We start from the raw sequence: 22,446 nt of genomic DNA, 5'->3' as shown, positions 1-22,446 counted from the left end.
TGTGTTCAACTCATGTCAAACTCATACAGGTTTAGAACAACTTGAGAGTGAGTAAATGATGACAGAATTTTCAGTTTTGGGTGAACTATCCCTTTAAAAAGAGCATAGACTGTGTTGCTATGTTAAAGATTGAGTTGTTCTATAGAGGTCTGTGACTGACAGCTTTCACCCTCCCTGGCACTCTGCTCATATAATTCCTTCCCTCCTACTTATTTTAAGCTCACAGAATTCTGCGATGACGGAATAACTGTGTCCCTGTGACTCACAGTAACGACCTGTTACCCCACCCAGTCTGCTAACAGCAGCCTCTGAGGCAGCACATGCCCCGTTTGAGAGCGGGTTATATTTATCCCCTCCACTGCAGAAAGGACTGTCCCAGTGCTCCACTCTGTCTCCAGAGAGTGCCTTTCTAAAGAGATGTTTGCAAATTACCCAGAACGCCTCTGGCTGGATGGAGGTTTAATGCAGGACAGAAGTCAGAGCTGACACGCAGGCATGCTAACGGCTACGTGAGGATCCCAATGGAAAGTTCTAGCATCGCCCCTCCGTTCACAGACTATAGCCAAACCAGAGAGCGTTGCAAACATGGAAGATCACTTGTAGATAAGACTGTTCACAAATGAAAAAGTTTGAGTCTAGCTATTTTAGCTATATAGAGTTCTTGAGTTGGCAACAACTCAAAAGTACTGTGATGGTACCATGGTAAAATAATGGTATCACCATGTTACTTTGATATATAACATGGTACTGAATGATTACAATATTAATTTACTTGTTCTTCAATGTTCTTCCAAGATTACCATGGTATTGGGAGTTAACATGGTACTATGAAAAAAAATACTATGGTATTTTGGTATATACTGTACCGTAATACTGAATGTTTACCATACCATTTACATTTCACTCTAAAATAATTTAAAAAATACCATGCTGTTGGAAATACTATGGTACCATGTTTAAAAAATATGGTATATAATCATATACGGTTTAATGGTATAATATCAAAATACATTGGTGTTTTAAATGTTTTTTAACGTAGTACCATGGTATTTTTTGAAGTACCTTGGAGTACAATGTAAATAGCATGGTAAACATTCAGTACTATGGTATATATAAAAGTGCCATGCTTTTTAACATGATACCATGGTAATTTGAGTAGCATGGCATTTTTATAGAATGCTTAATATTCAGTACGTTTTAGTTTACATTTTACTCTAAAGTATTTAAAATGCTATTGGAATCAGCATCAACAAAACATAATACCATGGTACATTTTAGCATTTTTATTTAGTGTAGGTACTTAAGATCAACCTACTGTTTTGGTATTAATTGTTCACAAAGACAACATCAATCTCTCCTGGTTCTTTAAATCACCATTCTTCTTTCTAAAGAACTGCAGAACTTTAAAAGGTTCTCCTGTTGCATCAGTCTGCAAAGCTTTATTTTTAGTGCTGTCATGGGATTTCTAAGATTGAGAAACAGGAATTTATTTATATCTTATACACCGTCTGCCATAAATACTGTCCTGTGTAGATCGCCACTGTAAAATCCTGTAAATTTTCCTGAGTTTTGTGAACTACAGATGTAGTTTCATCCATCTGTTCTTGCATGGGCTTCAATCCCAGCGGTTGGACAGTTGTGCCCCTCTCCAGAGCCAGCGATACCGCACTGTAAATGATCTTGTCAAGCCAAGATGGTGGCTGCTGGCCTAGTTTCCTGATCAGCAGACTGGAAAGCGTTTGTCTCTGAGGAAACTGTGTGATGTTGTGGTGCTCCTTGTTCTGTCTCATGAAGATGACTCATGCAAAACTTCCCCTCAGGGACTCCACCAGGCCAAATCAATGTAAAACTTTAACTATTAACTCGTGAAGCTCTCATTCGAAAGAGCACAGCAAAACTTTCCAGATGCTCTTTCATAACTTATTTCATAAACTCATCAGGATAATGTTCTAATAAAAAAAACACACAAAGGTTTCTTTAATATTCAATTTGATTGTTCTCCTACACGCCAATGAGAACTTTTGCAGAAGTCCCCTACTTCTGAGATCTTTCCCCTGAGAAAAAGATGCCAGTAATCTCAAAGTTTCAGAGGAGATGTGAACAGTGGCTTAAAGTTTGGTGAAAAACTATGATAACAATGCTGTGTTATTATCTGGTGTCATATGTTGGTATAAAAATAACAAAAATATCAATGGCCACTATATGACAGTAGTACTCAATGGCTGCATATAGGCTGAAAACCATAAACCATTGTTGAAACGAACTTAACCTTGATTCTTAGATTTTATCACAAGTTAAAATGGTAGAATTAAAAAACAACAATAACAAAAATTTGTTCATTTAAAAAAAAAAAATGCACAAATATAAACTGCACAAAGGACAGCATTTTAAAACAACAAAATGATTTTGGCCACATTTGTCCCAAAGGCTGTTTGAGGGTTAAAAAAACTTGAAAATGAAAACCATGAAAACATTTTCGTCAGCTTCAATAAATAAAAAAATTAACAAAAACACCTCTATTTAGCAATAACACTACAATTTTCTAAACATTTTTAAATTATGCTAGTTAATGCATTAACTTTGGCAGGCCTAAAATACTAAAACTAAAATAAAAATGAAAAAAACTGTTGGTGCCGATAGCCTCGTGGGCAGCACGACATATTGCGCCACTGTGTTTCAGGCAACACGAACCTGAATTCCCAGCTTGCGGACCTTTCCCGATCCCGTTCCCTTCTTTCTCTCACACTTCGCTTCTTGTTTTCTTACTGTCCTATAATAATATCTTGCAAAAACGCCCAAAAACAAATCTTAAAAAAAAAAGAAATAAACTGAAAAAAAAAACTCTTTCCCTGCCAGCATTTAAAAAAAAAAAAAAAAAGTTGCCAGCCTATGTCAGAGTTTTTTGTCATTTTCACAAAAATGGCATGGCCCCCAGAATAACAAAAAACCTGTTTTATTCTAGGTTCATGCATTCTTTTTTTTAATCAACACTTGAATGTGGGCAAGTTTCATAAAAAAAAAGCAATATTTTGAGCAAAAAGCTGACCAAAAATCATGTTTTTGTCAAAGACTACATCTGGATCAGATTCAGTACGATGATCAGAACATAGATGGAGTAGATCAAGTCCATCAACACCCCCTAAGCATCCTAACCACTTCCTGGGTTGACCTTTCACTCTATAACATTAGGCTGTTTTGATTTATATGCTGTTTATTGTTGATGATCGCATTATTTTTCATATGCATCTGCTTACATATTAGATCGCTCATTTCTGCTTTTTCTTTGCCTATGTTTTCGATTTGGAGATACTGTAGTCGTTCAGAATATGTGTGATAGCGCCCCTAGGGTATAACAGTGAAAACATGGAAAGCCGCAATAACGCATTAATGGCGCAGAGGCGTTTTGTCATAAAAGAAGAGATAACTAAGAGTTAATGATATAGTGAAAAAGAAAGCTAAACTAAATTTAAAGGTTAAAATAAAATTTAAGTGTTAAAATAGAAAGTTAAAGTTAAATAAAATATAAATAAAAACAAAAAAAAAATTTAATTTATAATAATGGATAAATTCAAACCCAGTCTCCAATCAAATAACAGAGATCTCAATATAAACTCAAACACTATCATCAATATTAATTTCAAATTATTTAATGACCAAGCTATCCGAGCTACAATGTCCACAATAATTTTGTCAATAATCTGTCAATAATTTGAGTCTCCTAAGGCATTTTAGAAACATCCAAATGGCACGCCAATATTTAGGGGTTTGTTCAAATCCATAAATGCATGTACTAGCAGAAGTAATAGTGATGCTTGACTTAACAAAAAATGTAAGCCCAAAAGAGTTTACTCAGAGGTAATTCTGAATTTCTGGGGCACAAAAAGGATAAAACACTCACATACCACACAGTGACATGCCTATAGGGAGTGTGTGTGTGTTTAGGTCTGTTTATGGGCCAATGGTTGAGTGATGATTTTGATGGAAAATTTAACCTGATCTATTGTGACAGTGATTTGGCCAAGAGTCACTGTCGGGGCGACTGCCCAGACCATGGCATATATATACCCACAAATACTTCTGTGTCTCCATAGTGCCACATGAGATTCTATTGGATGAATATGAAATGACAGGAATATGGAGTATGGAGTTTATCTCTTCCCTACGGTCTGGTATTGTCGAGGTTGTGTGTGTGTATGGTGTTTCATACTGACATATCATTTATTGAGGAGGACAGTGAGGAGGGAAAGTCTCAAGCATCAGGGTTTCAAACTTTCTGCATTGATTCCTGCGTGGGCGGCAGGTTTCCATGGGGACTGCAGATGGGAACGCTGTAGACCCAACCTCAACTACTGGAGTAGAGTTAGTCTCGCATAGCCAGACGTTTGACTATATATTGACTAAAGTCTGGCTGAATTGCAGCCTATTCTGGCCAGGAACCGTCCACCTACATAGTAAAGGTATGAGGCTTGGTAAAAAATATAGATTTTTAGATTAATCACAATCTAGATATTAATTAAATACTTGAGTTGTGAAATAAAAGAGTGTGTACTGCAAAATAATGACAAGAAATGTCTTTCAATTCAGTTGTCCTCGCAGGTTGTGCACAAAAACAACATGCAACATGACCAGTGTAGTTTGATTCACAAACAAACAAACCATTATGAACCATTTCTTTTTAGTTAATCAAACCCCTACTGCACAACCAGTGTAATCAATACAAACAAGCGACTCTTATGAACCAGTTCTTTTAGTTAATCAAACACGTACTGCACAACCAGTGTAGTCCAATTCAAAAACAATTGACTCTTATGAACCAGTTCTTTTAGTGAATCAAACAAGTACTGCACAACCAGTGTAGTCCAATTCAAAAACAAATGACTCTTATGAACCAGTTCCTTTTAGTGAATTAAACACATACCGTGCAAACAGTGTAGCCTGACTTATAATACAAATGACTCTGAAGAACCAGTTCTTTTTAGTAAATGAAACACATAAAGCATGACCACTGCAAATCGATTCATGAGCAAACGACTCTTATGAACTGGCTCAGTTCATAAGTGATTCAGAGTCTCAGACACATACTTTGCAATCAGTTAATCCCAATTCCCCAAAGTAATGACTCTTTTGAGAGGGTTAATTTAATAAAAGCTACTGGTTTGAAACACCACACTGTATAATTTACAGCATTACCACTGATAGAGTTTCTTTCACGTCACCTTAATGAACATTGTAACTGAAATAAATGCAAATGAACGAGAGTGTAATCAAATCGAAATCTGAAATGAATCAGGAAATCTGATTTTGAGAATGAATCTTTGCCTAAAACTAGCATCATGAGATGGATAGACAGATTTATAACTTTCTGTGAGGCATGCTATTTCCATTCAAGGTCCACATTCAAATAATCTTGAAACATTGGTCCCATTATCCGATCACAAACAGCAGACCACTGAGAGATCAGCAAAGATAAATGTTTGCCTTCTGTTTCTGAGATGCCCCTTGTCGCGTTGGAAACTGCAGCTCTCTCTGAGACCAGCGAACTAATCTCATCAATTTACAAATGCAAATATTATGTTTATTAATCTAATGTGCAGAGCTGTACAAACATTTATTACCCTGCCAACAACCCGAACTCAAACATATGCACTGCTGCAATCACAAGACGCATTCACACACACTCCTTGTATAGCCTTAAATACTTACCAGCTCACAGGCCTGTTTTGTGTAACGTGTTGCCGTGGCGACAGACGGCAGCTTGGAGGTTTCATAGTCCAAAGATGTTGCTGGTACATGGCTTACTGAGTCAGTAATATCTAAAAACCTGATTCACCATGACAGTCACAGTCTCCGATGTCTTATGATTCAATTTAAAGTGGCCATGAAATTATAATTAACCCAATCAATGTTATTGATCTTATTGTGAACTATTCAACATTTGCATTGACTTCGTCTGCTTAAACCCTGCAAAGTCCCCACTAACATTAGTGTCTTTGTCTATAATCCCATTGGGTGGAATGTAAAAATAATGATTGTTTTCAAATAGGTTTCCCAAAAACTCCTGCCATCTACCAATCAAACAGGAAGCCCCGCCCAAACTCATGCCATTGGTTGAGCAAAATGTTCACATGTCAGATCACTGAAACAAACAATGCTGAAAGTGCCATAAAGATATTAACCTTTTGTAGCCCCTCCCCTTTTTAGCAATGCGCTCATTGTGTTCTGTCTCCTGTTTGTATTTTGACAACATGAAGGTAAGATCTTACGAATTTATGAATGAAGCGCTTGTTTTAAAATCTTCCCAGGTTAACTGACATTCGCTTCAAACATTACAATGCTCATAATAACTATCGTTAACTCTACAATAAACCAGCTAATCACTCTTCGACAGCTACCACAAAAACGGAAGTTCAAACACAAAACTGACCAATCATAAACGGAGCTTATGTTAACAAACAAGCCACAAATGCTGTGGATAAAGCTTGTATTAAACCCAGAACATTCCTTTAACCCTATAAAGGTTACTTACATTTTTGATACATTAATTTCTAAGGCCTCTAAATTATCAACACGATCAAAACGTTGCTGACAATCCTGCTGCAGGCAATCTACTACATGCCTTCTGTCATCTGATTGATAGGGGGATTGATATCTGATCAAATTGCATATTTTTGTTTAGTTTGAGCAGCTGAATAAATTCCCTTTTTGAATTCCCTACTTAATTATGAGCTCAATATTTTTACCATATCATACTATAAGTGCCATAAAAGCCTGATGCCTTAAAGGATTAGTTCACTTCAGAATAAAAATTTCCTGATAATTTACTCACCCTCATGTCATCCAAGATGTTCATGTCTTTCTTTCTTTAGCTGAAAAGAAATTAAGGTTTTTGAGGAAAACATTCCAGGATTTTTCTCCCTATAGTGGACTTCAACGGGTTGAAGGTCCAAATGTCAGTTTCAGTGCAGCTTCAAAGCACTCTACATGATCCCAGATGAGGAATAAGGGACTTTATCTAGCGAAAGGATTGGTCATTTTCTAAAAAACAATACAAATTGTATACTTCTTAATCACAAATCCTTGTCTCGCACTGCTCTGCGATGCGCCACGCATTACGTAATCATGTTGGAAAGGTCATGCGTGAAGTAGGCGGAAGTACTGCAGTAGTGCGAAAACTTCGAAATCGTCCGACATCGTTTTTTTACCTTTTTTTGTAAAGTCTGTTTGACTTAGTCTTTTCACGATTGATTTGTAAACACTGGGTCGGTACTTCTGCCTATGACAAGCATGACCTTTCCAACATGATAACGTAATGCGTGGCGCATCACAGAGCAGTGCAAGATGAGCATTTGTGGTTAAAAAGTATATACTTTTTTTTTTTTTTTTTAGAAAATGACTGATTGTTTTGCTAGATTAGACCCTTATTCCTCGTCTGGGATCGTGTAGAGTGCTTTGAAGCTGCACTGAAACTGACATTTGGACCTTCAACCCGTTGAAGTCCACTATAGGGAGAAAAATCCTGGAATGTTTTCCTCAAAAACCTTAATTTCTTTTCGACTGAAGAAAGAAAGACATTGACATCTTGTATGACATAGGGGTGAGTAAATTATCAGGAATTTTTAATTCTGAAGTGAACCAATCCTTTAAAAGCATCAACAAAAATCATGCAAACATTTTTTTATTTAATATTTTGTCTAAAGGTTAAATAAACTCTTCATTTTTCAACATCTGCTTGGGCCACGCCCACCTTGCCACACCCATGCTGTCTTACAGCTACCGTTAAGCATACATTTCTACTATTCACTCTTACTTTCATCATCTCCACACGCGGCCCTCATGTGGTGTAATGATACAAGACATAAGTGCCAAAACACTTGATATTATACCAGCTCAAACACTCATTGTAGATCAATTCTGGTGTTGCCGGTATCTCTGCCATCATGTGAGTTTGTGGCAGCTGGTCATGGAGAAATGCTTTGATCCGAAGCTGAACAACGCTCACTTCAGGGCCACTTTAACTCACATGCTAATTAGACTGCAGGTCTCACAGGCGCCACTAAAGAGCGGAAAAGCAAGAACATCTGTGTGTAGGGCAGCTGATCCACACCTCTGAAAGTGACTCTTTATTTCAGGACCTCTGATCTGCGTGAGCCGTTGCCAGACTGCCCAATGCACGCAAAGAGCCCTCAACGGAAGCGAGAGAAGGAGGGGTCGGCGAACTGTGAGTTTATTGTACACCGGCAGAACAGAGTCGAGCCTCACAAGTATGAATGAGTTTTTCTGTGAGGAAACCTTCCACACACACTTTGAGAAGCTTTTCCACTGAGCTTGAGCTCCATATTCTTGCAGAATACACAATAATGCAACTTTTAAAAAGTTTTGCAAACACACATGATATTATGCTTAACTGGCTTATTAGTTATAAAACACAGAGAGTGGGCGGTCTTACCTCCATGGACAGTCTGGAGCAGGTACAGCAGTGCCGGAAACAGGACAGACAGGAGCGGACACAGGGCGCTCATCTTGCCACTTTAGTCCGAGTCTCAGAGTCTCTGTGGCCACTTTGGGACTTGGAGCGTGTGCAGGGTGTACTCATGGAGGGGGCGGGACGGACACGGATGAAAATGATACTCTGAACCCCCCCAAATGCAAAGAGAAATCCAGCCCCTAACACACACACACCCCTGCCCAACCCTTCAACGCCCCTCTGGAAAAACTACACCTCTTTTTCTTCTCTCTTGTGCTTCTCCACCCCCAATTTCCATCCTCTGTGCTCTGTAAAATGATTCAGCTTTCATTCAAAAAGCAGACGGACCTTAGAGTTTCTCTAAACCTTTAAAGTTCAGAAGATTGGATTATAAAATATGTGAAATAATCACCTAGATGCCATACAGTATGTAAGGACTAAAACCTCATACACTTCTCTTATTGGAATCCATGGTTCCATGAAGAACTTTTAACATTCATGGAATCTTTCCAAATCACAAAAGGTTCTTTATAGTGGAAAAGGTTATTAAAATGTTCTTCAAACCAAGGAAAAATGGTTATCTTTTCACTAAAAAGTTCTTTAGGCAACCCTTCTATGGCATCGCCACAAAAACCCCTTTTGAAATATTTATTTTTAAGAGTGTTTTCTTTTTTTTTACTTACTATTAAGCAATCACCCAAAACACCCTGTTAATCGGCATAGTGACAAACTAACATTGACACACTAAAACATCCTGCCAGCAACTTCTGTTTGTAGCAACTTTTATTTTGTGACTAGTTCCCTAGTGATCCATCTATGTAATGATGCTTTAAAGATCACAGAAAACAATATGGTGAACTGAAGAACCTAAAATGTGACATGAAAAACTTTTTTTTTAATCTCCAAAGTACCTTATAACCAATCCAAGAAGATGAGGATACAACCGTAAAAGGATAGTTCACCAAAAATGAAAATTCTGTCATCATTTACTCACCCTCAAGTTGTTCCACACCTGTATAAATGTCTTTCTTCTGTTGAACACAAAGGACGAATATGGGTAAACAAACAGTTGTGGGGCACCATAGACTTTCTTAGTATGGAAACAAATACAATGGAGCTCCACATTTTTTTGGTTACAAACATTCTTCAAAATATCTTCTTTTGCGTTCATCAGAACAAATAAATTTATACAGGTTTGGAACAGCTTGAGGGTGAATAAATGATGACAGAATTTTCATTTTTGGGTGGACTATCCCTTTAAGAATCTTATAAAAATGATTTTGAATGAGTTCATAGAACTTTTTATTCCATAAAAGCATTTTTCATCAATTTAAGACTATTTATCAGTTGTTAGCATGAACAGTAATAACTTTTTAAGTTAAACAAAAGTTTGCATATTTTCATATACTAATATGCAGCAACATTACTGATCTGACTGCACTGACACTATTGGATGAGAACTGAACTGAGATGGATGTTTTCTACAGCTGCTTTATAGCTGAATTGCACTCATTACATAATGATGCACTTTACACAGTTATTGAACGAAATGAATCAACACTTAACTGATTTCAGCCAAAGTCCCTTTCAAGGAAAATCTGTTCACTTGGCGGGAATACTTGCAACGCCTCCGGGCAGCTATTTCGGGCATCCAAGACCAAGCCTATTTGAATGGGGGAATCCTGAAATCTCAAAAACTGCTTGGCGAACTCACAATTAAATAATATTTCAAATCATCAACAAAATCTGACACGAACTGTCCAATAAATATTGTTTCTTTCGCCCAAATAGCGTTGATGTGCACCAATGCGCATGTGCAGAGCAAAGCGCGAGTCTCAGGTTTCTATGGGAACCGAAACGGAGCTTTTAACGGCAGCTGCAGTGACGCAATTGCTGCGCCCCAATTCGCCTACTTATACTACGTCCTAAAAGTATGTACTGTTTTTGTAAAGAAAAAGTACATACTTTTGAGTGTGTAGTAGAAGAGTATTCAAGTTTTGGGACATACTACCTCGTCATAACTGCGTCTTTAACGGACGTTCTGTTGCTTAGTTACTCAACCTGTAATTGTTTAAACTACCTGTCAATCATCTTGTCACAGTTAAAATCCTCCACATTGAATTAAATTTATTTTCCTACCGTTTCGGAGAGAAATGTAGTCGCACGTTGATCTGCCAGTCATGGGTCTTTCAACTCTCCTCATCTTTGCATAATGATGCAGTTAAAAGTTAATGACCTAACACATCGTTATAAAAGTTCACAATGCTGTTGCAGATGAAATATAATGTGGATAACATATCTTTTTGTCAGGTTAGACACTGCTTATTAATCATTCAAGGCCTTTATCTTAACCGTTGTACCTCGCACGTCCGTCATGTTTGTAGTTTTTAAACACTTTTTATTCGTATTTGTAGTTCTAATCAAATCCTCGTCCACAGCGCAATGTGTTATGGGCAATATTAGCCGTTAGAAGTGTGCACGGATCTGCACTTCGAATTCTAACCGGAAAAAAGTACACCATCCGGGTATCTTTGGAATACTCATTTCAACATACTACGATTTGGGACATACTAATTCTTTTTTCGAATACTATTTAGGACGCATAGTATGCAAATTGGGACGCAGCAAATGACTTTATCAATCAGCGATTGGCTCTTTTACTTTGAATGCTGGACGTATTCCGCCATATTGCGCGTTGCAGTTTCTCCCATTCATAAATAACAGGAGTGAACCTTATTCCTATCTCTATAGTCTTTGTTTAATTTAGCTAAATAATGACTCTATTTTCTTTTTATCCCTGCTTTACAGCAGAAGTGAACTCTGTTTGTATCACTGTATAAAGCGCTAAATAAATAAAGGTTTTAAATACTTGCTAGGACTCTGCAAGGTGGTTTCTATGGTGTTCTGAGTAGTTGCTATGGCATTTCAAGGTGGTTGCAAAGGCATTGCAAGGCAGTCTACCCTTGGCTTGAGTCCCTCCTTCATTATCAGTCTATGAGTCTTACCACATTTTATCATCTGCCAGGTGAAAATCAATTGTTTATAGACAAAACAGCACATTTTAGCAAACACCGCTAATTATTATCAAGTATAATGCTTACCAGCTGTGCAGAATAGTGTTTAGTCTTATCTTGAGCTAAAAATGAACTCTCACGCACACACTTGACCCCTAACAAACACAAACCATTTGAAAACGCCCTCCTCCCGTCATGTCTACGGTTGTGCGTTTCTGATTACACAAAAAACGCGTGTTGCTGAAATTCTTTACCCTTCCAAATCACCCCAAAAACAGTTTCCAGACCTTCACAAAGACTCATTGTCACAGTGCCATTAGAAAGTTAAAAATAAACTGTGGTTGTGTGTGTGTGTGGTCATACAGCACCAGTGTTAGAATGTTTAGTCATGACATCATCTGGAATCCCACACACTCATGTTTATATTAGTCAGCTCAGGAGCGCCGTATCGCTGCTCGCCGACACATTCGGTTTCTGCTATTCACAGGAGTCACTGGTATCAAATTACGGGAGAGCTTAAAGCTGCTGTAAGCCATTTTTTTTAATCCCACACAGAAAATATCCCTACTACCTGATAGATAGCGGCCCCACAGAATGTTTGGATGCATAAGACATACTTTAAAATGTCTGAATGTCTCTGCATTATATCAAATCAAGTGGTATTTATTCTAAACAAATAGCATTCATTTTTTAAAGCAAAACATTTACCATTTCTATAAAATGTGTGCCTATAAAACTGTTTATAGAACATGGAAATGACTTAGAATTGCTATTTACTTAATAAAGGTTTAAATATGGATATGGATTTTCTTAAAACCCATCGCTTCGCTTCAGGAGGCCTTTATTAACCCCCTGGATCCGTATGGATTATATTTATGATGAATGGATGCATTTTGTGTGTTTGCTTTCAAAATAGCCCCCCGACTTTAGAGCCAGGAAACTTTTAAACATATCTCCGATTGTGTTCATCATACATGTACTAAAAAAAAAAATAAAAAAAAAAAACACCAATTCTGAGCAAAAATTGAAAAAAAGCTCCTGCAGCATTTGAGTGCATATAGCACTTGGGTTCATATTTAATCATCTAATGGAATGACACTCATGCAATTTTTAGAGTGACTTAAGAGTCCAAATACATTTCGAGGCCACTGAAATAGGTGTCCTGGGAAATCACACGTCTCTTTGACAGCAGTCATGAGTGTTAGCCAATCAGAAGACTTAAAGATGGCTCTTTGCCTGTCAATCATTTCGTGCATTCGCAGACAGGATTTGGAGATGTAGTTGCAGGAATGGAGATTGGTGGATGTTAGCATCAGTTCTAACATCACTTACAGTACAGCAGCTTAAACGAGCCATTAAATTGGAGTGTTTTTGTTTTAGTGCTTTAACAATGGGTTCATAAAATTTTATTTGCATTATCCTCTAAAATAGTCCTTAGAAATGATGCCGAACCAAAATATCTCTTTCTCTCCTGAGCAAAACTCAGTTATGCTCTACAAAAACAAAACATAAACTAGACTTTTACAAGAAAATGTGAGTGTGCTAAAACCCGCTAAATGTTGTGCAGGATTCAATCCTACCTCAGAATACTATACCCTTTAGACTCTGTTCAAAACATTATGTTTTCTTAGTGCTTCAAATGATCAAAATAGAGCACTGCAGGGATGAAGTACAGTATGTTTGTAAGCCAATCCGGAAGTTCACATCACCCTGGTTCCCTCGACAAAAACCCAATAGGATTTTCCATTGGCAGTTTATGATTCTTACACCATTTGTTCATCATGATAATCTTCACTAGTGAACGAAGCCTAAAAGGAGTAAGTGTTTAGTCAAGACATTTTTTAGTGGGCAGCAGGGGTACTTTTGAGAATACCGCCCTCTGCTGGACATACTTCAAAGAGGTGGTTTGTTGATTGTGTGTCTTCATGCCTGCAATTACGTCTTCATGACTATCTTCTTCCTCCTGTAAACAAATACTATTTGCTGTATGAGATATTGTTTAGGTGAGAGTTTCGCACAGTTTCAGTCCAGAATTCCACCGTTTGGGTCAACTTACGGAACAAGCGGAGATGTTCCTGGACTTTGCACAGCTGTCTGTTCAGTCCTTGATCACCTAAAGTGGCATTATGATTCTGATTTCTCTATCTCTGGGTATGTCTTTATTAATGCTTTTCAATGACCTGCTCAAGCTGAACTGCCAGCATCGAACCAACATTCTGCCAATGTTTGGCCAGTATTCTGAATGTGTGTGGCTCTTTGCCATAGTAATCAGCGGATATGCTGATGGTTTCTCATTACTGGATTCAGATATCACTGATGTTCTTTACAAATATTTTTAGACAGACAGACATACTTCTGGATTGCACACTTTCTTCAGTAGACTGGAAATAAATCATCTTGATTCAACCACAAAAACATCTTAAAGGGCCATATTTCTATGTCAAGATTTCATTAACCAAAAGTCATAATTTAGTTTGGCATGACCATTTTCCTATATGTAAATGACCTCTGTTATGATTGGTTAACCAAATGTTTTTTGGATGGAAAGAGTTTTGCATTGTGAACATTACAGCCAATGTAGCACAAATCTATAAGAAAAACAATGCTAAATGCTAATAAAAGTTTATCTACAGTGCAACATCGATGCACAGAAAAACAATCAAAAATACATTTTCAGAATTGAATTAGAACAGAATATACCATTCTAATAAATAATAATAAAAAAAAATTAAATAGTCATAATCAAGTCACAATTTCAAAATGCCTGAAGTGCAAGGGAACATATATTCAAAACCACAAATAGTTAAATTATGTAACCCAGAGTGATAAATAAATAAATAAAAATTAACGAAATTATTAAAATAACGAAAGCATAGCCAGAATTGTCAACTTTGTCTTTTCAACTGCAGAGACAAATGCTAAACTGGAGTGGCAGTCTTTTTAGCTAAACATTCACAGCATCCAAAAATCAAATTAGAACGAGCTGATATGTTTTGAAATCACTTGTACCCTACCTTTCACGCGATCTGACTGTGTCCATTTGAGTCTTTTCAAATAGTGCACTAGTCAGCTCGATAACGTTGGTCGGCAGAAGCGCGCCGCAATGTTTGTTGTTGATTGGTAGGAAATGAGCTGTTGGCACACCATGCATCTTACTTTTTTTGGATAATCTTTTACCATTCGAAGTGCATCCAGTTCCACACTTAAAATTTTCTTACCCAGACATTGTTAAAGATTTAATCCCTGCCGCCAAGTTGCTCCTCTGTCGGTCACGGATCATGGAAAGTAAAATTTAACTCTGTCACATTGCTGGTTGGATTTATTCACGCACATTAAAAAGATTTATTAAAAGCTTTCTTTTCTCGTTTTCATTTACAGCATTATCATAATAGGCATATATATATTATATTATATAGTATATTAACTTATTGGGAGAAAACCGTTAGGTCTATGTGAAATCAGATATTGAGCACCGCCATATCTCATTTCATAACACCTCTGCAAAGATTCGACTGTGAGATTGGTAGTAGAATCAGGCTCCTCCTATCGAAGCACCGAATCGTCGACTATTCAGGGTCACCCCTAAAAGGGACACGCACAAAAACGGCATGTTTTTGCTCACACCCAAATAGGGGCAAATTTGACAAGCTATAATAAATGATCTGTGGGGGATTTTGAGCTGAAACTTCACAGACACATTCTGGGGACACCAGAGACTTATATTACATCTTGTGAAAAGGGCATAATAGGTCTCCTTTAAAGCCAGATGAAACACAAACACTTGGCTTGAAGATCTTTCTATGCCTTATCTTGAGTGAAAACGTATACTGAGATGTTTATTAGTGTATTAAGCAGGGGCGTGGGAAGATGTTTTAGGATGGGGGTGCTGTGTGTGTAGGGGAGGGGTTTCACCACATTTGATTAAGAAACAATATTGTGTCTATAAAACATGTCAAAACTCCACAAAACTCAACAAGCATATCGGTGAGAAAAACACGTGTTTAAACAAAATACACACACTGGGACATTTGACTGCACATCACATTTTTAACATTATTGATACTGCTTGCATTTTATCTCAACTTTTTTCTTGAAATTTAACAAGTTTTTTCTCGTAATTTAATTAGTTTATTCTCAGCATTTTATTTCGACTTTTTTCTCGAAATTTAACAACTTTAATCTCGAGATGGTTTTATTTTTTTTATTATTGCTTGGCCCTAATCCTCTTCTGTAAACAAAAGACCCACTGATTTTGAATAATCTGAATTCATCAATGTTTGAACATAAGAACAAATTTGTGTTGTGAAACAACAAACCTTTTATCCATGAATATAGGTATGCAGATTACAATGTACAATATTTTTTTCCAAGATTTGACCCTATAAGTCAGACCTCTACAAAATTGCACAGACACACACACGCATGTTTGTGTTCACTACAACACACCGCAGCCACTCTGTGATTTTCGGCATTTTAACCTGAGTGAGAGTCGCTGGGGAACAGATGACAGGCTTCTACTCCTCCCTCTCTCTAAGAGGATGAAAAAGAGCTAGACAAAGAAAAGTCAATAATTACAGCAAGATGCCCCTCTAGACACAAACAAAAAACACATTCAGAAGAACAGGAGACCTTTCAATTCTCTCTCACCCTCTCTCTCTGTATTTGTATTCATGATGATTTCTCTTTCCCCCATCACCGAGCTCCTCCTGGGTCTGAGTAAATTCTCCTGTTCTCTCACGCTGAGAGCAGAAAAAGATGGAGAGAGAAAGAGAGAGAGGGAAAGCAGTGTTTTTGGGATGTTTTCCAAAAGAACTCATCAAAAATCTCCAGGAGTAAAACTAACCCCAGCAGGAAGGAGAACAGGAAACCCTCCGAGACATAAACCTCTCTCCCTCTTGCTTTAAAACAAACTCAGACTGGTTAAAAAACACACTGGGATGCGTTTTCTGTTTTAAAGGACAGTCTGGCAACCTGTTAGTCGATATCCAGCTGGCATGCAATGTGAACTACAGTCAGGGAGTCGAAAGCAGACAAGGTTATCATTAAATGGAGTTTGTTAAGCTAAAATCTCATCATTTAGCACCGATCAGCACACACTGAGGTCTATATACCCAGAGAGAGCGGTTGTTAGCATTCATCCATTAGTATTCCTCATAAGCGCTCTTTTTTTGAGCCAATCGGTCTGTAGTGTCCTTGTTAGTGCGCCCGCCTCCCATGCCAGAGATGCCAGTTTGAAACCCGCTCGAAGTGGGTCAAGTAGGACCGGTTACATTTGGTGCCGTGACCCAGATTGGAGTGAAATTTAGGGGGATTTGTGTAACAGAAGCAAGCTAGTAAGAGCTGTGTGTGTAAACCTTACTCCCCTGGCCTCATAAGGCACATTAGCAACTGATTCTTTAGACTGCAGTCCTTAGCGTCCTTGTTACAGCACCCGCCTCCCATGCCAGAGACGCCAGTTCGAATGCCACTCAGAACAGGTCGAGTAGGACCAGTTAGATCTGGTACTGTAACCCAGAGAGGAGTGAGGTTTAGGGGGATGAGTGTAACGGAGTATAACGTGCATGTAAACCTTACTCCCCTGGCCTCAGGAGGCGCACTGGCAACTGACACTAGAGACTGCAGTCTTTAGCGTCCTTGTTGGTACGCCCACCTCCCATGCCAGAGATGCCCGTTCAAATCTTGCTCAAAGCAAGTTGAGTAGTATCGGTTACATTTGGTGCCGTGACCCGAATGGGAGAGAGGTTTAGGAGGGTGAGGGTAACGGAGGCCAGCTGGCCTCAAGAGGCGCACTAGCGACTGACGCTAGAGACTGCGGTCTTTAGAGTCCTTGTTAGTACGCCTGCCTCCCATGCCAGAGATGCCAGTTCGAATCCCGTTCAAAGCGGGTCGAATAGGATCAGTTACATTTGGTGCCATGACCCGGATGGGAGTGAGGTTTAGGAGGGTGAGTGTAACAGAGGTCAGCTGGCCTCAAGAGGCACACTAGCGACTGACGCTAGAGACTGCGGTCTTTGGTGTCCTTTTTGGCACTCCCACCTCCCATGCTGTTCGAATCCCGCTCAAAGTGGGTTGAGTAGGACCGGTTACATTTGGTGCCGTGACCCGGATGGGAGTGAAGTTTAGGAGGGTGAGTGTCACAGAAGCAAGCTAGTAAGAGCTGTGTGTGTAAACCTTACTCCCCTGGCCTCATAAGGCACACTAGCAACTGATGCTAGAGACTGCAGTCTTTAGCGTCCACCCGTCTCCCATGCCAGAGATGCCAGTTTGAATCCTGCTCAAAGCAGGTCGAGTAGGATCGGTTACATTTAGTGCTGTGACCCGGATGGGAGTGATGTTTAGGGGGGTGAGTGTAACGGAAGAAAGAGCTGTGCATGTAAACCTCACTCCCCTGGCCTCAAGAGGCGCGCTAGAGACTGCAGTCTTTAGCATCTTTGTTAGAGCACCCACCTCCAATGCCGGCTCGAATCCTACTCGGAGCGGGTTGAGTAGGACCAGTTACATAAATTCTGGCTGTGCACAACTAAACACAAATCCCTGAAGCAGCTAGTTACTTTTTAAGTCATCTGATATAGGTTATTTTACTTAGTGTGTCAGACAGATCTGCTCTTTCTGTAATTAAAGACAAAACAGTGGAATATTTGAATACCAAACAGTTTCTGATTGCTAAATGAGTCACATATGCACGATACACAAAACAGACATTATTTTATCTCCCTGCTGTTCATACTTTGCTGAATAACTTCACTGAGCTTTACAGAGCAGTTGGTTGTTATTCAGTTCAACAGGCCTCATCAGCGATCGCCCACTTTTACAGTGGCCTTTGGGAAGTACTTCCCCATTCATTTTCTCCATGGCATTTCAGAAAATTCTTCAGTAAAGAGTTCTAACAACCAAACCGACCAGCACAAACATTCATAGCATTTGATTAACTCACTTTTTAGTCATCAGCATCCACCCGATCAATTGCTTATACTTACTAATGAACGCTTATACTTACTCATTCACCTTGTAGCCCAAGTATGGTTGCCACTGAAGCTAAGCAGGGTTGAGCCAGGTCAATACCTGGGATAGGAGACCTCCTGGGAAAACTAGGCTGCTGCTGGAAGAGGTGTTAGTGTGAGGCCAGCAGGGGGTGCTCACCCTGTGGTCTGTGTGGTGATCGTCCAGTATAGTGATGGGGACACTATGCTGTCAAAAATCACCGTCCTTCAGATGAGATGTTAAACCGAGGTCCTGACTCCCTATGGTCATTAAAAATCCCAGGATGTCCTCTGAAAAAAAGAGTAGTGGTGATACACCAGCATTCTGGCCAAATTTGCCCATTGGCCTCTGCCCATCAACAAGGCCTCCTAATCACCCCCATATATACTGATTGGCTTCATCAATATGTCTCCTTTCTATAAATAAGCTGGTGTGTGGTGGGCGTTCTGGCGCAATATGGCTGCTGTCGCATCGTCCAGGTGGTTTCTGTACATTGGTGGTGGTTGAGGAGATCCCCCCTTCAATATATAAAGTGCTTTGAGTACCATCCATTGTATAGTACCATACCAATCCATTGTATCAAAGTCCCTTTAAGACAAGTCATTTCACTTGGCAGCCATCTTTGAAACACCTCTCGGGCATTCAAGTGCAGCTCCTATCTCTTTGAATGGGGAAACATCAAATTCTCCAAAACTGTTTGCCAAGCTTTCGATTAAATTTCATATTTGAAATCACCAATGAAATCTGACAACAACTGTGTCATAAATTTTGTTTCTAAACGCTCAAATCATGACTAAAAACTTTGTTTTTCAGGCTGGATCAAGCTAATGCACATGCGCAGTCCTAAATGCGCGTCTCTTGTGCCTCATTTCAGAGGCGCGCGACTGACTGTTTCTATAGGAACTGGAGCTTCTAACAGCCGCTGCAGTGACGCGATGACTATATCAATTGGTGATTGGCTCTTATTTAGAAGGCGGGAATTATTCCGCCTTATTGCGCGTTGCACTTTCTCCCATTCAAAACAATACAAGTGAAGCGTCTTGTGTTATTCTATAGTCTTTGATTGTATGCACACTTCAGAATTTCACTGGGAGTAGTAGGTGATCCGGGTACTTTTTGCTTCTTTTATAAGTACTGTGATTTCGGACATACTTCTTTTGTCACATACTGTTTTTCACCTACAATTTGCCTTATTATTAACGTAAGAACAAGTGCGGCCATTGTGACTTGAGTTATTTTTATAAACTGTCCATTATGCAGCTTGACATTGCAAACTGTTATCATAAACATATTGGTTTGAAGTGCAAATTATTTTACCATTTACTGCATTTTGTTATCCGTAACTATAGCGGCTACTGAATCAGAAGTGACCGCACAATAACAGAAAATTACGGAGCCCCGCACATGACGATTTACTCATTTGTTCGCACGATTTACTAAATCGTGTGCATGTTTTAGTAAATCTAGGGAACGAAATAGTAAATCGAGGGAAGGAATTGGTAAATTGTGCGCACGATTTAGCCTACTATTTTTTTCCTGTATGTCATGTCCGGGGCTTCGTAGAAAATAGCTTACTTACGCATTGTTATTTTTTCTTGTTTTTTTTATTTCTCTTGTTTCTCAAACAAGAGAAATAAAAAAACAAGAAAAAAATATAATAAATATTAAGAATTACTCTACTGAAATAAATGTATTCAAATATATTTTCATGTATTTTATTATTATTAAAATACATAAAATTATATATTAATATTAAAACAACACAAATATTTTTTTTAAATATGACAAAAAATGAGGACATTATCAATAAATATTGTTTATAATAATTGTCCAATACTTTAATATATTAAAATATTTTTTATGTATTTTCATTTTATATATATATATATATATATATATATGTTAGATGTACAGGTGATGGCAACAGCCACTTCTCTGACTGGTGGATCTCGCTTCAAGTTGATGAAGGCTGTTTGTTATGAGGTGTGTATCGGACCTGAACACTATCAGTGACGGGCATCAATCCAACGACCCTGCGGGGACACGCGGGAGTATCACACTATCAGCTCTGGGTCAATAAACGCCTCGCAGTCACGAAGAGAACAATAAACAAACAGATAAACTAAAATAATGGCGTTGTGTTTGTGAGAAACTGGTTGCATTTACGACGCTTTTGATTAGCAACACACACCTGCTGAGTTTCCTCAGGGAATCTGGCAGTGAGACCGGACCATAACAACACAGAGACCCGCGCCAGCCGCGGTATGAGGGATAATCAACTGGAATCAGAACAAAGATGCACAGCTCAGATGCAAAACACACCACAACCTGTGCCTTCACAATGTTCTCATTAGTAGCGTGCGTTTTGTCTGAAATCTTTTTTCAGTCACATATATATTAGGAAACGAGAGAAAAACACAACCTGTAGGGGGAGCTGTTGATCAATCGTCTGCAGGAAGAGAGAGCTATAGAAAAAGAGACAGTCAGAGAGTGCTGTTTGGCAGTAGTTCTTGTGTTTGTGAGCAGATGGAGATACTGAATCCCATTTATAATTAGACAAACCTGATGAAGACAAACCGATTGAGATCCTCATACACATTTACGTAGCTAAAAGAGGGAATGCCATAGACTTCAAGTGTTTTTAAATGAAGCTAATTATAATAACTATACCCTAACCTCAAACGATCACATTTTACATTTTAAAAAACTTTTTTTTTTTTATTTTAAATATGCATTGATAATGTATTTACAATAGGAATTTTATAAATTACACATTTTTGAGGTTGATGCATATCCTGCAACCTGTTGTTTTATTATTTGAATTTAAAGTCACAAGTTAAAAGTCGGCATGAAACTGAGGTTGCAATAGTAGCTTACTTTGTTCTCTATTGTGACGTATATCGTGAAACTGCTTCTCCAGCAAAAAAAACAACAAAAAAATGGGGCGGGACATGATTTTGTCCATTAGGAATTGATTGGATGGTTGTGGTTCGTTATTGGTCGATCTCATATGAGTGACAGGTTGCCCCACCCTCGAGCCGGTGAACACATCATCAGAGATGTCGAGGAGGGGAAGTTATTTTAATTAAAGGCAACGAGGGCACATGTATTTTTTTCAAAATAATGACGTGCACGGATCAATCAAAATTTGCATGTAAAAATTAAGAACTGACCCTTCGCAAAGACCCGCCCCCTTAGTTACTGTTGCTTTGACAAGCCATGGCGCTGTCACGCCACACACAGTGAAAAATACATCGCGGAGCAAAGAGGACACTGACAACACGTCGAGAGACAAGACAGAGCAGGTTAATTATGATATTAAACAAAGTCCCAGCTTTCAAACTGTGTAATTTTTTAAGAAATTTGAACAATAAAAACTGTTTTGTGGCTCTTTAATGTGTCGTGACAGATCGCTGTAGCGCCTCAGCTCAAGCGGCTCGTGAACCGATCATCTCTTCCTACTAGTTCATTTATAGCATCAAATAAACATGAATGAACATCAGAAGGTATGTAGTTTAAAACACAGAAAGAAGTAAATACACACCATTTTTCAAGTTCAAGTCCACTGAGGTTAATCTTCTAACTCAGCTGCTTTGGCAAAATGGCGGATTCGGTGTTATGATTGGTTAGATTGCTTGTCACTCAAACTCCCGGCGAAGGGTCAATTGTCAATTTTGGTTTCATGGTAACTTTAAGAACCCCACCTCTGAACTTCACTGATCCATTCCCTGAAACCGAAACCCCGAGTGTGTTTTCTCACTGCATGCCTTCTGCTATAAAACACAATGTAATGAGATGAGATTTCTAAGAATATCGGACTATAAATCTGCTGTGAAATGTGGAGGAAATGCATTTACACTGTGCATTATTAAATAAACTTGTGCTACAGGCAGCCGAATGGTCACGGGGGAAAGCTGCTGCCTCTCGCATCTAATGAGAAACACAAGAAGCATTTTTACCTGCTACGATCTTCCCCTTCCAAATAAC

General features: G+C 38.6%; 1 protein-coding gene across 1 annotated transcript in view; it reads right to left on the bottom strand.

Annotated features, from left to right (window-relative positions):
* cspg4 (chondroitin sulfate proteoglycan 4) overlaps window positions 1-8,550 on the bottom strand; it is a 66,544-nt gene extending 57,994 nt beyond the window's left edge. Inside the window, exon 1 of the mRNA XM_067380295.1 lies at window positions 8,447-8,550. Coding sequence (XP_067236396.1) covers window positions 8,447-8,519 — 73 coding nt within the window. The 5' untranslated portion in view covers window positions 8,520-8,550. The remainder of the gene's footprint in view (window positions 1-8,446) is intronic.
* Between the last annotated feature and the right edge of the window lie 13,896 nt (window positions 8,551-22,446).

The sequence above is a fragment of the Chanodichthys erythropterus genome, chromosome 24, assembly GCF_024489055.1.
Source record: "Chanodichthys erythropterus isolate Z2021 chromosome 24, ASM2448905v1, whole genome shotgun sequence".
In the NCBI taxonomy this organism is placed as follows: domain Eukaryota; kingdom Metazoa; phylum Chordata; class Actinopteri; order Cypriniformes; family Xenocyprididae; genus Chanodichthys; species Chanodichthys erythropterus.
Note: the sequence above shows the minus strand (reverse complement) of the source record. Positions and strands in the feature narration are given on the sequence as shown.